General features: G+C 35.1%; 4 protein-coding genes and 1 long non-coding RNA gene across 9 annotated transcripts; 3 read left to right on the top strand and 2 right to left on the bottom strand.

The window, feature by feature from the left end:
- The first annotated feature begins 2,169 nt into the window (after positions 1–2,169).
- LOC102628190 (tyrosine decarboxylase-like) lies at positions 2,170–3,917 on the top strand. Its single transcript, XM_006468013.4, has one exon. It carries the CDS (start codon positions 2,337–2,339, stop codon positions 3,855–3,857), a length of 1,521 nt encoding a protein of 506 aa, XP_006468076.1. The 5' UTR covers positions 2,170–2,336; the 3' UTR covers positions 3,858–3,917.
- A 1,747-nt stretch (positions 3,918–5,664) lies between these two features.
- LOC102627709 (mediator of RNA polymerase II transcription subunit 19a-like) lies at positions 5,665–9,361 on the bottom strand. Of its 5 annotated transcripts, XR_369494.4 has the most exons (6): positions 9,110–9,341; positions 6,809–7,098; positions 6,412–6,606; positions 6,098–6,154; positions 5,881–5,965; positions 5,665–5,761 (listed from the first exon to the last, which is right to left on the bottom strand). XR_369494.4 is itself a non-coding variant. In XM_006468012.4 (5 exons), exons 1-5 carry the CDS (start codon positions 9,138–9,140, stop codon positions 5,936–5,938), a joined length of 603 nt encoding a protein of 200 aa, XP_006468075.2. In that variant the 5' UTR covers positions 9,141–9,339; the 3' UTR covers positions 5,665–5,935. The 5 variants fall into 5 exon arrangements, 3 of the variants coding, with proteins under 3 accessions (XP_006468075.2, XP_052291387.1, XP_052291388.1); XM_006468012.4 differs by having other exon boundaries at positions 5,665–5,965; positions 9,110–9,339; XM_052435427.1 differs by lacking the exon at positions 9,110–9,341 and adding an exon at positions 8,989–9,007 and having other exon boundaries at positions 5,665–5,965.
- Positions 9,362–12,971: 3,610 nt separating this feature from the next.
- LOC102627404 (BAG family molecular chaperone regulator 1) lies at positions 12,972–15,521 on the top strand. The gene is made up of 4 exons (XM_006468011.4): positions 12,972–13,360; positions 13,801–14,057; positions 14,844–14,990; positions 15,130–15,521. The coding sequence occupies exons 1-4, from the start codon at positions 13,138–13,140 to the stop codon at positions 15,268–15,270; spliced, it is 768 nt and encodes a 255-aa protein (XP_006468074.2). The 5' UTR covers positions 12,972–13,137; the 3' UTR covers positions 15,271–15,521.
- Positions 13,016–13,801, bottom strand: LOC127900389 (uncharacterized). The gene is made up of 2 exons (XR_008052470.1): positions 13,677–13,801; positions 13,016–13,396 (listed from the first exon to the last, which is right to left on the bottom strand). It is a non-coding gene; the product is annotated as an uncharacterized LOC127900389 (long non-coding RNA).
- Positions 15,522–15,673: 152 nt separating the features above from the next.
- On the top strand, positions 15,674–17,586 carry LOC102627111 (pentatricopeptide repeat-containing protein At4g21065). Its single transcript, XM_006468010.4, has one exon. It carries the CDS (start codon positions 15,674–15,676, stop codon positions 17,522–17,524), a length of 1,851 nt encoding a protein of 616 aa, XP_006468073.2. The 3' UTR covers positions 17,525–17,586.
- Positions 17,587–17,741: the final 155 nt, after the last annotated feature.

Raw genomic sequence — 17,741 nt, forward strand, 5'->3', positions numbered from 1 at the left:
ATTGAGCAAGCAATTAATGATTTAAAAAGTATTAAAAACAAAATTGGGGTACATGGTGTTAATACGTTGCCACCTCATCTCAATCAGTCATTCAGAATTATCAAACTGAAGGCAAGGTGATACAGTACGATCAAGAAATTGATAGCAGAGAATATCCATCAGAGTCCCCTGGAAAATCGACATAAGTATATAACCCTCCCTTTCCAGGACCAGGAGTATGAGAATGAGAGACGTGCATTTTCCAAGAAAAAAAAGAAAGAAAGAAAGAATTTATGGTACCAGCAGAATGTCGTCTTCTATGACGACTGAGTCATTATAAGATCGATGCAAGTTGCAAATATATTAATTCTCCTGCATTCTGTAGCTGTCATTCTTCTTTTGAATCTTTCGCAGTTTGTTACACTCGCCAGAGCTTTGTTTCCCCTTTTTTTCAGCTTCCATCTTTCTTCCTTTCACATGGAATATATGAAAGGACTTCACTTACCTTAAAACTAATACATCAAACTGACTTCGACCGCTGCTTGCTGATTCATTTGATTTTATTTGATTTCTTTTAGCCAGACACCAAGTAACACACGACAATTCCAAATTTATGATCCCAAAATTAATCCGAGATGCACCTATTCTCCAAATAATAATTACAGGTAGAAAAGCTGCATTGATTGATTCCTTTCAAATTCATCCGCCCGGTGTAGGCTAAAACAAAGGAATTACAAAAACATGTAATGTAAATTACTGTTGGAAGTTGGAAACTTGAACCATATTCTGTCATCCGTCTGGGGAACTTTCTAGCTAACACATGCTATGTTCATCGAAAAGGGACCACACTTATTCCAGGCAATCAGTTGCATACCAACTAAAAGTGCAAGATTTTCAAATCTGAAATTGTTTCATTGTATTAAATGAACATTGACTTAATAGCCATCAAAACGACTACTACGTATATTAATTATCTTGATACTATGATGGCTCGTTTGGTATGCCAGATTAGATCAGATTAGATCGGATTAAATTGTATTAGATAACACTGGATTATATATAATACTATGTTGTGTTTGGTGCAATATTAAATTAGATAATAAATAATCATATCTTATGTTAGGTATGCCATGAGATTGGTTAGTAACTAATAATATGTCTTATATATTATTTTATCAAAATTATCTTAGATTTATTTTAAAATGACATGGAATATTATCTAACTTAAATCAATAATTATTGGTGAATTTATTAAAAAAATTCAAAATCTTCACTTTTTCATTTATTTAACATGTTATAGTTTCTAAACTTATGTTTTTACTAAATAATATCATCATAAACATAACAAGAATATCATCAACAATTATAATAAGAATATCAGTCCATAAATTAAAAAAAAAAAACAAATTATTTATTATCATGTGAGCAGTGATTGGTTAAATTTTAGCTTATATATTTTTATCCCACGCCCCCCCCCCCCCGGGCGGTTATAAAATTTTGATATTGCATTGTATTAAATGGTGAGCTTCATTAATTTTATCCTACAACTACTTTTATGTACCAAACACTGTATTAAGATAATTTTACCCTAAAATTATACAATCCCATCATTTGTACTCCATCCAAACGAGTCTAGAAGGTTACGGATTGAGGATATGTTAGTTATAGTAATAATTATTGTAAATTGTCAATAATCCTTCTGTCAACATGGAGCTCCCATTAATGGACAAAGATCCTGTCATCTTTTTTTCTCCCTCCTCATCTCTTCTTGTTAAATAAGTGCCTATGACTGAGTTTTGAATTTTGATGTTGATGATCAAACTAATTTTTTATTTTGTTTATAATTAAATCAACTTTTTTAAATCTAAAAAATGTCCAATAAAATTGAGAAAGATCAAATCAAATGCTATTTGATATTATACATGTACTAATAAACATGTTTTTAAGAGTCAGTACTCGTTTATGAATAAGCAAGTAAGCATTATGTAAGTATGATGATCACTTATATTTTCTTAATTACAATAATTAACTATGGCATAATTTTTAATCTAGGGTTAGAAGATATCAGGAAACGCATGAATCATGATGGCTGGCTCTAGCTGACAACCGTCTCATTAATTAAGATCTAAATAATGTTGAAAAATACGCACAATTCCAACATAAAAGAGTGTCAATTTTGGCAGTTTGTATTTTATATGATCAATCGCTACGTACCCACCTAATCTTTAGGATCGTGCCCTAACGGCTATCGCCTTCTATATATATTCAAAGTTCCAATTTGCTTTCTGTGTTCTTGCCTTAGCTGAAACCTAGCATATATACAATCAATCTACCAGCCACCTTAATTTCATCTCCAAATGGGCAGCCTTAACTCCGATCATGAACTCAAAACCAACTCTGCGTCATTCAATAACCCTATGGATTCGGAAGAATTCAGAAGGCAAGGCCACATGATCATAGACTTCATTGCTGATTATTACAGAGATGTTGAGAAGTACCCGGTTTTAAGCCAAGTTGAACCGGGTTACCTTCGAAAGCGCTTGCCAGAATCTGCCCCTTATAATCCTGAACCCATTGAAACAATCCTCCAGGATGTGCAACAACACATTGTCCCTGGAATAACGCATTGGCAAAGCCCATATTACTTTGCCTACTTTCCTTCAAGTGGCAGCATCGCAGGGTTTCTTGGAGAAATGCTCAGCAGTGGCTTTAATGTTGTGGGATTTAATTGGATGTCATCACCAGCTGCAACCGAGCTGGAGAATATAGTCATGGATTGGCTTGGAGAGATGCTCAAGCTTCCGAAATCTTTCCTGTTTTCGGGAACTGGTGGTGGTGTGATTCAAGGGACAACCTGTGAGGCCATTTTGTGCACACTAGCTGCCGCAAGAGATCAAATTCTGAACGAAATTGGAAGAGAAAACATATCCAGACTTGTTGTCTATGGATCTGATCAAACTCATAGTGCACTCCAAAAGGCTGCACAAATAGCTGGAATCGATCCGAAGAATTTCCGTGCTATAAAGACAACAAAGTCATCATCATTTACGCTAACCCCAGAGTCTCTCCAAGCAGCAATCGACTTGGATATACAAGCTGGGCTGATCCCACTATTTCTTTGTGCCACGGTTGGCACAACTGCAATAACCACTGTGGATCCACTAGGGCCGCTCTGTGACATAGCAAAAAGATACAGCATATGGGTTCATGTGGATGCGGCATACGCTGGAAGCGCCTGTATTTGCCCGGAGTTTCGCCATTTTATTGATGGCATTGAAGGTGCGGACTCGTTTAGTCTGAATGCACATAAATGGTTCTTCACAACTTTAGATTGTTGTTGCCTGTGGGTGAAGAACCCAAATGCTCTCATAAAAGCCCTCTCCACAAACCCAGAGTTTCTGAGAAACAAGGCAAGTGATTCAAAGCAAGTGGTCGACTACAAAGATTGGCAAATTACACTAAGCAGAAGGTTTCGTGCATTGAAACTGTGGCTCGTGCTGAGAAGCTTTGGCGTGGCTAATCTAAGGAACTTCCTACGTTCCCATGTGAGAATGGCCCAGCTATTTCAAGAGCTTGTGGGCGGTGATAACAGGTTTGAAATTGTAGCTCCGAGAAACTTTGCTGTGGTGTGTTTCAGGGTACTGCCTTCAGCTTCGGGTTTGGGCGATGGAAAGGCCAATGAAGGTGCCAATGAACTCAATCGAAAGTTACTGGAGTCGATAAATGCATCTGGGCAGCTGTATGTCAGTCATGGAATGGTTGCCGGAATCTACTTTATACGTTTTGCTGTGGGCGCCACCTTGACGGAGGACAGGCATGTGATTGCCGCTTGGAAGGTGGTTCAAGAAAAATTAGATGGCATACTAGCTACATCTTAAGTCTCCGACGTTGATATTATTTGGTAGAAAAATTTACTCTTATCGGAATCTTCTTCATTATTCGAGTCCGACCGATTATCAACCATCAAGGCTTCATCCTATCGTTCAAAAATTAATAAATATATCTTAAATATGAATTGATTCAATTTCTTTTTTCCTTCCTTTCGACAAAAAAGAAAAATTTATTTTCTCCTGATAATTATTAAATTCAAACGATTATATAATTTCAAATTACTAGTTTCGTTAGTTTCAGAATTTTTTTTCCTTCTGCTACTTGGAATATTAACTAGATTAAAAGAGAACTTCATATCGAAAAACTTGTGTGATTGGTCTTATTCATTCATTACTTGTGAAGTGTGCTGAAGTGTGTATGCATATTATTATGATTAGTTAAAACATGCATATAGCAAGGAATATACGAGAAATGAACGTGAGACCAATCAATAAAAGACATTAATTCGGATATATAAAGTGAGCCACTTTTCTTTAATTATAATAGAACAATTGTTTTAAATAAAAATTAATAAGAATCAAGAGACCGACCTAACTAGCCCATTGCACTACCTCTGCATGCTGAGATTGTAAGAACAAATTTTTCTCCAAAGAGAAACAACAATTTTTGCCAACCCATTACCAAAACTCTAGAAACAAAAGCTAAAACCAAAATATGAAACAAAATGTAACAACTTCAAGAAAGCCAACAGTTGTAAAGCACTCATAGCTGCACCTGGCAAAATTATTTGCAAACCTACAAATCTTCCCAAACACACCCGCGTAAACCCATCAGTTGCGAGTAATTTTATATGTTGCGGACAGATTTGATATTTATATTTAAACCCATGCAAGTTGTGGGTGGGTTTGCAGGTACCCATCAACCAATTGTTTTTTAAAATATTTATTTTTTTTAATTTTGACCATAAAAATTACATTAAAAAAAATTAATCATAAATATATGAAAGCTACAGTTGTTACTCGTGACCTAATTTTTTTAATTTTTAAAATTTTAATATGCACAAATTTTATATTTTTGTAAGTTTTATATTTCTATATTTTATTTTATTTTAATTAATTTTTTTATTTTCCTTTAATGACTTAAACCTAATACTTGCTCAATAAAGTTAAGTGTTTTATATGTTTAATTAATTATTGACAGTAGTTGTTCAAAATTTACTTATTAACATTGTTGGCAATATTTGTATATTAATTAAAAGATGGATCAAAGTATTGATCTTAGTTATGATAATTTGCCTATAACAAAAACATTTTGTGTTAGATTGATATATTTTGTATATTTATCCTAATATTGAAATTTTAATTTCTTATTTACATTTATAAAATCTAGAACTAAGTATTTTATGCCAATTTGTTAAGAAACTGTTATAAATTTATATTTTGGATTATATAATTTAAATTTTTATATGTTATTAAACTATTTTTTTAATATCTATAATCTTATATGTCAGAATCCATAAAAAATCCACTGAGTTACGAATGATTTGGTAATTATTTAAATTCGCTGCGGGTGGATTTGATAATTTAATTTTTTTCCAGTGAAAATTTGGCAATGATAAACCTGAGCCGATATAACCATTACCATCTCTCGGCATCGGTGTGCAATAACTCGACGGAAAAATGACCACATTATGTTGCTCCCTTTCTATTAACTGTTTTATATTTTATTTCTTTCCAAAATCATTTTATATGCACAAATAAAAAAAAGTTAATAGATAGGGCTCACTATTCTGAGAGCACCTAAAACAAAACAGAGCATCTGTCTGTCCAAGTGGAAAAAGCAACCAAACTCTGGTAATGAAAACCAGAAACACATTTAATCTCGAGCTTAGAAGTTATACACCTTGAAATTGGTTTTCTTGGTCCATCAAGTACAGTGGATTTCACTTTGCCTGAGTCAATAACATGAAGAAACTATACTCATATTTTCATGTCTTATAAAAGATCCATTATTATTCAAAATAAACTGGAGGTATCCAAGTCTCCAGATTTTCAAGAGCAGATATTTTACCTATCTAACTAAACCCAAGTTGAAGTCTTCAGCCTGCCACCTTCAGATTCAACAATCACCATCCCAACTTCTTGAAACTTTGATGCTAAGAGAAATTAAAAGAAAAAATAATCAGCCTAAAGATAATAAATATTTAATTAAGAATAGTAACCTCCACCAAGTAATCAAGCAGGAGAGAGAGGAAAAGAACTAACAATTCCAACAATTTTTCTGTTACCTGGCCATTGTTCTGGTGGATAACAGAAAGATCTCCTCTCCCATCGTGCTTCCTCTTCTGAATGGACATAGAAGCCATGACAATGACTATTAAGGCCGTCAAAGCAGTTTCAAAATGTGCTATGCTGTATACTAGCAATAAATCAGCACAAGTTTGACAATCTACAGTAGATATGTATGCAATATAAACAGGTGGCTGAAACCCAAATAATGTGTTCTTTTTTCTTTTCTTTTTTTTCCCCATCATTACAAAAGTACACAATAAAAAATAAATAAAATTAATATAAAACATACAATAACTAATGAAGTTCAAACCTTTTCTAGATGATTTTTCAACTGCTCAGAAACAGATTCTTGATGTGCACTCCTCTTCTTATTTTCAGCACTAATTCCATACTTGTGACGGTGCTTATTCCTGCCATGATACTTGACTCTGTGCTTTCTAAGCTGCCCTTCCTTGTCTTTAGACAAACTGTTTGGCTTTACTGCTGTAGGGATCCCCTTTTCTACCTGTCATAACCAGAATAGGGAGAGACAAACTTACAGAAAAGACAAGTAGATTCAGCATTCTATGTTTCAAGTTATCTACAGGGCAAAAAGCAACCAGACAGAAACAAAGCCAACCAAAAGCTGATGTTTAGGATTAACAAGATGTACACCTTAATATGGGAAAAGAATAAGATGACAAATACATGAGTAGCAAATGTCTTACGGAAGGCAGGTCAATGGGAGTTAAATCTCTCATATGAAAGGCTTCCCCTAGTACTTCCAAGTCAAAAGGACACAGGCTATAATCTCTCTGTCTTACATAGGAGGAGGTCTGAAAGAGCCGATCCAGTTCCATCCCTTCCCCTTTCCTAATCTCCGTGTCTCCCACCACATTGCGGAGATAGTGAGTCTCCGATAATGACAAAGGAAGTGCTCTTTTGCAAAAGAACTCATGGTGATGCAAAAGCTTAAACTGATTTACGAGATCAATGGCACCACCAAGTTCCTTAGGCCCTAATTTGTTAAAGAAATGGCCTCAGTCAAGCAAAATGATGAGACTAGACTTGGAGGAAAAAAAAAAAAGGAAATTACTGGATCAAAGTATTTCCAAAGACATGCATGCCGAATTGCAAGCTGCGTTGAGGATAATCAGGGGCCATACATGCCTTCAGTATAGGCTCCAAAACTCAATGCAACATTTATGGAAAACAAAAATGACTAACACTTGGTTTAGTAGAAAACACAAGAACTTTTGGCTTTTAGAAAACTCAAGTTAGTTTTAGCAGCAACAAAAATAATTTTCTGTGGTTATCACAGATTCTTTACATATGTTTATTTAAAAGATTGAGGTTAATATCTGTTAGATTAAGATAAGTTCAAGCTTGGCTTAACATTAAATCTTTACATTTAAACTATACAGAGAAAATCACACACATATCAACTAAAATGTAGAATATATAATATAAAACTTTACGAAAATGTGAATTAGATATTTTGCATGAACAACAGTTTAAAACTTTGGATTCACAACTTCAAAAACCAGTGCACAATGCATTAATCCTCCCTTCCCACCTGGGCACCACCACCCCCTCCCCCGCAAAAAGACCCAAATTCTGGTGTTCCCACAATATTCACAAAAAGAAAATGGAAAATAAAATAAAGACCACCAATAAACGAGTCAACAAGCAGTGCCCACCAACAATTGCTCCTGAGAGAAACAATATAACTCTCCAATTCTTGATAATAGCAAGAAACAACCAGAATCAAAATCTTAACAGAAAGAATCATACTTACAAATGATTAAATGTGGAACAAAGCAAAATTATCCAGAACATTTTATAGACCAAATTTCAGAAAATGCAAACTGTGAACAGCTTAAATAAGCCAAGTCATTCCAGTGGAATCTTTTTTGTGTGTGTGTAGTATTATCCTTATCCATCTTGTATGGCTGCTTAAGAATCAGCAACATACCAAAATAATTACACAGGGCAACCAGTACCTTTCAAAAAGGTTAAAGGACCATCTCTAGTACAGAAAATTCTAGAATGTGCTTGATCATAAACACAGATTCAAATATGGTTGGTTTATCAGGACAAGACTTCTTCAAGTGAGTAATTCACAATCCGAAGGATCTGATGGAGCTGAAATCGCTATGTCATTGTATCTAAGGGTGCATTTAGGATTGAGGTTGGGCAGCTTACGGCACTAAAGTGTTTGGTAAACATTAGCTGCTGTAGCTTGAAAGTTATGTTGATATAAATTTTTACTTGTATAATGGAAAATCTATTATATCTTTAATAATTTTATCAAAATTATTATTTAAAATTTACATTTACTATATATTACTAACTTTTGTTTCATAATTATAACTTTTTTTCTACAGCAGCTGTACCTTAATTCCAAACGCACCCTAAACCTTGTGAAGCTCCAATGTCAGTGAACCAAAACATGCAGGACAAAATAAAAGCCTGGAGGATAGAAGAATAGAAATCATAATCAATTAAATCCCTTTGTAATGCAAAATAGGAACAATAAAATTGGATAAGATAGTAGATCCCGTAAAACAAAAATCAGCATCATGTCTTAAGAAGCATTACTATTCTACAAAAAAAACAATTAACGGTGAAGCAGACCTTCAACAAAGGAGGTCCAATTTATAAAAGTTAGGCCTTCAAATATAAACTATATCTAAACTAGGAGGTGATGATGTAATAGCTTAATGAGTCATCAGTTATTAATTGATTCGAAAATGTTTGAGCACGTGGTTTCTCGAGACCCTTCGAAATGATCATCTCACGACCACAAGGGTTTATAAAGCTCGAATTGATTTATCACTGTGTTTAAACCTCACGAGAAACTCTTCCCTACGTGAAGCTCCAATAAGCAGTGAATCCAAAATCTTACCCATTCCAACTCTTTACGAAATCATCTCTGCTATTGAAATAAATCAAGCAGGCATCTAATAAATAATACCAGTAAAAAATTATCAACACCCAATAATAATAATAATAATACAAAATCCTACCCGTTCCAAATCTTTTGCCTCCAAGGTCCATTGCCCTTGAGTGTTTTGGTTGAGATTTGCAGCACAGAATTGGACGATAGAGATTGGCTGTTGGAAGTGACCTGACGGTTACTGTATTCGTAGACGATGATTAGGGAGGGAAAAAGGTAGGTGTTATTTCGACTGTGTGAAAGTAAAATTGACAATGAATGTAAAAATGGTCAAACAAAATGGCCGCGATGGGAAGATCTCCAAATTAATTGAAGTGTGTGACCGGCCACGTGGCTACTCATATCTACATCTCAGCCATTACCCATTGGGGGCTAATATGATGTATCACATCCGTATGACGTGGCAGTATATTCTCGCCATGTGGACCTGCTGGCCTTGTCAATTCATGCCAACTTAACGATAAGAGCATAAATGTCGGTCAGTGACAGCTCAGCTGCCCCGTCATGATTGAATTGCGTGCTCCTGCTATCTCACCACCAGGAATTATTTGCTGCCTCTACTCCACCATTCACATGGCATGATAGCTAACATCTTTGAAAGTTTGAATTTATTTATTTATTTCTTTTAATTTGTGAAGTTTGAATGAATATTTTTGCAAAGAAGAAGTATGTGAATTATTATTTAAAAGATGATTAATAATTACTTTCTAATAAATACACCTTTTTAAGGGGAGGGAAAAACACCAGCATACCTTTTGTATTTGTTAAGGTTTATTGGAGAAATACTTTCAAATGTCAATTGAGACATTTTCTTTTGAAAAAAAAAAAAAAAACATTGGGCATTTCACATGACTTTCTACCTTGGGTTTAGAATATTTAATCTAGATACATAATTGACAAGGAACATAAATGACAAAATTATACTTGATTGTGTTGTTAAATTGAAATTTCTTATTTGTTTCTTATAATCTTCACAAATTATATTCAAGTATGCACCTACCAAATTTTTCTTAAGTATGTGCTCATGAAAGCACCCCGATATTTTTATCAGCATTTGTTTTATTAATTTTATGAATTTAACGTCTAAATTTCTCTTAGTTAAGTGAGAAAATAGCTAAAAGATTATTTCTCAATTATTTTGGCCTATGTTTATAGACCGAAGAAAACATACGTAGCAAGAGATTTGATTCCAAATTAAATTTTTGTCGTTCATCCTTTTTTTTTCATTTTACACCGTTAGATTTGTTAATTGTTTGTTTGTATTTGAGCATTCTGCTCATGATCCTATTAGTAATCACGTACCGTTTTTTGTTGATGTTCTAGATTGGATTAGTGATTTTTTTGAACTGAATATAAGGTCATGTGATTTTTGTATTGTCATGTATCGTAGTTTCTTAAATCGGGGCTAAAGTAATATAAAAACATTTCATCGTGTGTTTTTACAATATTTTCTTGACACATGGCATGGTGTAAGTAGCTATATTTTTTTGGTACCAATTATAATTATAACTTATTGTATATTTTTAATTATATAATTTATTATTCAATTAAAAAAATTTAATTAGAATTTACATGGGGATGAGAGTCCTATGAGATTTTACTCATTTGGAAAAGATACGGGAAAAAAATTTATATCTAATTTCTTATTCGAAGAAGGTATAAAGATAATTTAGCACCTAGTATCTTATTCGAGAAGTGGAAGGAGATTTGGTGGAATCCTAATCTCTTCTCTATTTATTTTGTATTGTTATTTTATTTCCTATAAAATGTTAGTAAAATACATTTAAAATTTAAATTGTAACAATATAAATGTAAATAATAAATATCATAATATTTATAAAAATAATATAAATAATGGCTAATGTATACCATGTTATTTTTATGGTTATGTTCGACCTTTACTTTTACTTAATTTCATAGGTTATCTTGTAATTTTGATGACATGAACTTAGTTTGATGAAAATAATTTTAATTACTTCAGTTTATTTTAACGCTTTTATGTGGTAATATGATCTTATATCTTATACTTTAGTATGATTAAATCAAATTTAAAAAAATCAATTATCCAGGGTTTGAATATTCTCGAGAATCCTCCTTTATTATTCCAGGATCCTTATATCCTTTTCTTTTCTCAAGCAAATTTAGAAGTTACAAGAATATAAACAAAATATCATAGATGAATAGAAGAATGTCGATCCCTTTTCATTCCCTCCCCACCGACATTCCAGTCATCAACCAATCGCCTTTAAATTAAAAAAAAAAATTATTATTGAAACGAAAAAGACAGAAATTTGGAGTGGGTGAATTGGGCAACCTTCTACATTCAGGGCCTACATTGGAGACAAACGCAGCTGTAAATGGTCCGTGTCTATTTCAATGGACAATGGTAGCATTGTAGTCCACGGCCCAAGTGTGGGCTGTGGGCGGTGGGCACCAAAATTAATTAGCTTTCGGCTCCGGCCAATCAAATCCTCATTAGTCATTAGCTCCTACTTTGGATGCAGATGTAGCCTCTCCCAAAGAATGGGACATATAGCCGCCTTACTGATAAGGGAGGCACTCCAAATGCAAGGTTGTCATACAATGACTAGTCCAAAATATTGTTATTAATGTCCTAAATTGACATGCCCAAGGTAGGCAGTCCAAGTTGTAATGTCCCTAACAATTTTGTTTTTTTTTTCCCCTCAAATAATTGTCTTAAAATATGATCTCATCCAGACATTTCCGATCATATTTATACAAGATTAGACTCAATCTAATTATATACGTCCAAAATTGTATGTATAACATTTAAATTTATTAATTTATGCATCTATGAACGATTTGGTTCAATGGAGCAACATAATCCAATGCAAGTCTACATATTCAAATGTATATGGCTAGATACAACACATAGTTTTCACTTTTCTTGTGGATCATCTACTAACGTCACTTTCAACTTTTTTATTTAGCTTACCTTTCAACTTTTCTTTGTTTGAAGAGGACTTGTGAATGGTAAATTAGAAATATGTTTTCTTATCTTCATGCAAGAGAACACGATGAAATGATAATAATAACAAAATTAGTTATTTATTTATTTAATGATTTTTTTTTCACATATAGTTATAAATATTGATTAACTACGTTCCATTCTTATTTTGTAATAAGCGTCAACGGCATAAAATTTAGATTAAAAGTTAAGCTATAAATAAAAAGGTCCATAATCCTCGCTCAACAATGCCATTAATTTTGACCAAATTAAAAGTCACGCAATCTTACTATTAAACATGCTAACTTTAGAGGTCTTAATTATCTATTCAATTCAATATTTTTAAAGATATTTATAGATACAACAATTTATGATCACAAATTCCATTTGATCAAAAGAGATGCCAAAATAGTATTAGTATGGCTTATTTTAAACTCCTTGATGTGTAACCATTATTATCCTATTTTCCCATTAAGATAACATCGTCTTTACTTTTATTTTTCAAGTTAGTGTACAATACAATACAAATAAAGTAATTAATTTTTGTTTAGTAATTCGATATATCTAAATTCGATTAAAATTTTGAAAATATAGGAAAATTTGGATTAGTCTTTCATAATCGAGTATTTTTCTTTCTTTAAGGAATTCTCACAATCTAGTTATAGCTAACATTAACAACTAATACTAACAGTACCAAATCCCAAAGACCAATCACAAGCAAATTGCAGCCAATAAAAGACATCCACGTGTCGCCGTGTAACACAACACAAAAAGCAGACTGGACCCTCTTTTCACTTCTCTTGGATGCTTGCTTCCTTAACCTGTCGGCAACCACGGCGCTTAGCTGTCACTACAAACAATCTGACAGTCCTTACACGTAGCGAACTCCTATTGGCTTAAATATCTTCCTGTCATTTTTCTCATGTCCTTTACGCGAAAACATCAACAAGCCATATAAAACCCCCTATAGCACGATAACACTCGGTTTGTGTCGGCAGCAAAAATATAGAACCAAGTGCATCATATTCAGGTATTAAGATATTTTCCGTCACTTTCCCGAGAAAATATTCGAACGGTGTTTTCTCCCGGAGAAGTGCGAGATTGTATTTGAAAATTATACGCGAAGAAATATGATTAAGCGAAAGTCCAATGCGCGTGGTAAAATGCATGAGAGCTCCACGACGACGTCGTCTACATCAACAGAAGACGAGATTGATTGTGAGCTGAGACCCGGTGGCATGTTGGTGCAAAAGAGAAGCGAAAAAACCGATGTTCCAGCCCCGTACTTACGGCTTAGGATTGCTTTTGGTGCGCTCCGGTACGAGATCTCGGTGAATTCTCGGGCAACTTTTGGTAAGACAGTTGGATCTTAGTTTGTCTTTCTTTTTTCTGTTTGGCAGGTTAGAAAATGTAGGAAAAGTAATTATGACGTGTAATGATGGTAGTAAATTCGCATAATGCTAGAGAAAAAAAACGTAAATTCGGCAGGTTTTCTTCCATTACTTCTAGTACGTGGCGTTGCATGGTCCTTTTTAGATCTGCTTTTCATCTTTTAATTTCTCATTATCCACATGTTTAAATTAACTTTAAATTTTGCAAATAAACCTCAAAATTTTATCTATAATTATTTTAAATAACAACCCAGTAGTTTTGGATAGAAAATAGTTACCAGACTTGTCATGCGTTACATGAGGCGGTGTCCCCCATTAAAATATGAAGTAGCTAGCGAGAGAGTGCATTGTAATTTTGAGAATAAAGCGGGTGATTTTGTGATGGGTTGACTTGACTAACAGGAGAGGTAAAGAAGGTGTTAACGGGAGAGACAGGGTTACAGGCAGGTGACCAAGTACTGATTTATCGAGGGAAAGAGCGAGAAAATGGGGAGTATTTGGACATGTGCAGGGTCAAAGACCGATCAAAAGTCATACTAACGGAGGACCCGGCAAGCATTGAAAGAAGATTCATTGAGATGCGCCGAAATGCTAAGATCCAAAGCGCTCATCGCGCTATTTCGAACGTGTCCATGGAAGTTGATAAGCTGGTCGAGCAGGTTTGCACGTCTCATTAATTCTCATTTTATATTTTTAATTGTTTGACTATTCTTTTCGAAATTACATATTGTGTACTCGATAGAAAAAAGCTAATTGATGGTGTAAAAGCTCAAATGCAGGGAAAGAGCTCAAATTAATTAATTAAAAAAAAAAACACCACTTGTTTATTTATATAATGAAAAAGTAAGTACAATAACTTTTACTGAAGTCATAGAAGCTTAATGTAGAGTGGATGAGTATCAGCCGTTGGATAGGGTAGAGTCAAAAGTGGGTGACAGTTCTACTGTTATGATGATCAAACAGCTGGCTTTGATGTGGGTGTTACATCAAGTCATTGACGTTGACGTACAGACGGGTTCTATGTCATCATTTGCTGTGGAATCTAGATTGCCCTGTTGCCGTCGCGTGGGGCTAGTAAGTTTTTAATTAAGCAGTGAGAGCAGAAAGCTCCACTGGTTCTCAGGTGTAATTAATCTTTGGGAGCTTCTTTAATGGGGTAATTTTAATTTCGCGGGACCATTATCTGTCTTCTGGAATATGCAGATCAACGGTGCTGGATCCCATAGTCTTTTTTATTTTTATTTTTTATTTTTCGGTTTAGAAAAGGGACCCATAGTGTCTTCATAGTCTCTTTAATTTTGAAATTCATTATATTGTTATTAGATTATATATTGCCAGGCAATATATTCTTGAGTCTTGTTGTCCCTTAATCTGCTTTTCTGTCTTCTTTACATGCCATATGATTCTTGATATTAGCATCATTTTCCTTTTGCGCTTTATAACAGGTTTCTGCCATTGAAAAGTCCATCTCAAATGGCGTTAAGGTACCAGAAGTTCAAATCACAACATTGATTGAGATGCTCATGCGACAAGCAATCAAGCTAGACAGCATTTCTGCAGAGGGAGATGCTTCTGCTCAGAAAAAATTGCAGGTATATTCGGCGTACAAGATGCACTTAGGGTGTATTATCACCATTTGGTTCGATGTCCAGTCTTGCAAAATAGTACCAGTTTGATTTGCAATTTTAATGCAATGCATTTCTAATTATGATTTTAATGGTTATCTTTCAGGGTAAGAGAGTGCAGAAGTGCGTTGAAACTCTTGATGTACTGAAGATAGCAAACGTAAAAGTACAGCCTGTGGTTGTCACAACCAAATGGGAGACCTTTGATCCTCCTCCGTCCACAGCTCACTGGGAAATTTTTGATTGATCTAAACCCAAATTAGTTTTTATTTTTGCTCCATTCAAAAAAAAAAAAAATTCAATTTTATGTATTGAACTAGCTCGAGATAAATACAAATATGTGTACGAGCTATTATTCGCCTTGTACTTATATAGCCCTTTCTGCCGCGATCTTGGCCAATAAGTGTTCGATCACTACAATTAGTGACTTAGTAATTGAGGTTTGGTTTGAACACTGTATCCTGACTAGGAATTAATAATAAGAAAATTTGTACACAATCATTTTGCTCACGTGGTTGTAGACAGAGTTTGGCTAAACAAAACAACGTGACAGGCACGCACGTTGCTATCTTTTATCAGTATGGCCTGGGATTACACCGTATTGCAAAATCTCAGTAAGAATACAAGACAAAGCCGTTTGTCCAACAAACATGACCTCCTGGCTCATGCACTCAAAGCAGCCAAGTTACGAAGAAATCTCAGACCTTCCTTGTCGTGTAAAATCTCTCTACCACTCCACTCCAGCTTCCCAAGAAAACCCAATAACTTACGTGGTCAGGAAGTGCATCACCCTATTGCAAGTATGTGCATCTTCAAAGCACAAACTGAAGCAAGTTCATGCCTTCTCTATCAGGCATGGGGTCCCGCTCAACAATCCGGACTTGGGCAAATACCTTATCTACGCTATTGTGTCTCTTTCATTTCCAATTTCTTATGCTCATAACATCTTTTCACATGTTCAAGACCCAAATATTTTCACTTGGAATACAATGATCAGAGGTTATGCTGACAGTGACAACCCACTGCTAGCTGTTGAGTTGTACAGTAAAATGCACGTTTCTGGCATTAAACCTGACACGCATACGTACCCTTTTCTTCTGAAAGCCATATCTAAGTTGGCAGATGTTAGAATGGGTGAGCAGACACATTCCGTTGCTATAAGAAATGGGTTTGAGTCCTTGGTTTTTGTTCAAAACAGTTTGGTTCATATGTACGCCGCTTTTGGTCATGTTAAAGATGCGTGCAAAGTGTTTGAGTTAATGTCTGAAAGAGATCTCGTGGCTTGGAATTCTGTGATTAATGGGTTTGCTTCGAATGGGAAACCAAATGAGGCCTTGACTCTTTTTAGGGAAATGGCTTCGGGGGGTGTCGAGCCAGATGGGTACACAATGGTCAGTCTGTTTTCAGCATGTGCTGAGCTTGGTGCTTTGGCATTAGGGAGAAGGGCTCATACGTACGTATGGAAGGTTGGTTTGAGTGACAATGTGAATGTTAATAATGCCCTTTTGGACTTTTATTCCAAGTGTGGGATTATTATTGCCGCACAAAGAGTGTTCCGTGAGATGAGGAAGAGGAATGCAGTTTCTTGGAGCACTTTGGTTGTTGGTTTAGCTGTTAACGGTTTTGGTAAGGAAGCACTAGAACTTTTCAAGGAGATGGAGATAGGGGGATTTGTACCTGGGGAGGTCACTTTTGTTGGTGTCTTGTATGCTTGTAGCCATTGTGGAATGGTTGACGAGGGTTTCAGTTATTTCAGAAGGATGAAAGATGAGTATGGCATTATGCCAAAGATAGAACACTTCGGGTGCATGGTTGATTTGTTGGGTAGGGCGGGCTTGGTTAAACAGGCCTATGAGTATATTCAAAACATGCTAATGCCGCCAAATGCTGTCGTCTGGAGGACCTTGTTAGGAGCATGCACAATACATGGCCATTCGGCTATAGCGGAGATTGCCAGATCAAAACTCTTGCAATTAGAGCCTAAACACAGCGGGGATTATGTGCTCCTCTCAAACCTGTATGCGTACGAGCAGCGTTGGTTAAATGTGCAAGAGGTTAGGAGGACAATGGTTAAGGAAAGGGTGAAGAAGACTCCAGGTCATAGCCTTGTTGAGCTGGGTAACCGCGTCTTTGAATTTTTCATGGGTGATAGATCTCATCCTCAAACTGAGGAAATACATGCAATGCTAGCGGAGATCACAAAGAAGTTGAAGCTGGAAGGGTACGTTCCTCGTACAGAAAATGTGTTCGCGGACATAGAAGAGGAAGAGAAAGAGGATGCTTTATCTTATCACAGCGAGAAGATTGCAATTGCTTTTATGCTTGTTAATACAGCGCCTGGAACCCCAGTTAGGGTTGTTAAGAATTTGAGAGTATGTGCAGATTGCCATCTAGCAATCAAACTTATCTCAAAAGTTTATAGCAGAGAGATTGTTGTTAGGGATCGTAGTCGATTTCACCATTTTAAAGATGGTCATTGTTCTTGTAGAGATTACTGGTGAAATAAGAAGCATTTGGAATTGATTGCTTCTATTCAAATGATGAAGAAGTTTCTTCTTTTGAAGCTCTCTTTACTATTGGCTTAATTGCCAATTGCATCTATCCTAGCTAGCATTTGGACGTAGTTTAATGCTTTTTTTTTTCTTTTGCCATGGCGATGACTGATAAATATTTATGAAAAATTAGCTTCCCGATTATCATAAAAGGCACTGGTTGATA

This window comes from Citrus sinensis, chromosome 2, assembly GCF_022201045.2.
Source record: "Citrus sinensis cultivar Valencia sweet orange chromosome 2, DVS_A1.0, whole genome shotgun sequence".
Classification (NCBI taxonomy): Eukaryota; Viridiplantae; Streptophyta; class Magnoliopsida; order Sapindales; family Rutaceae; genus Citrus; species Citrus sinensis.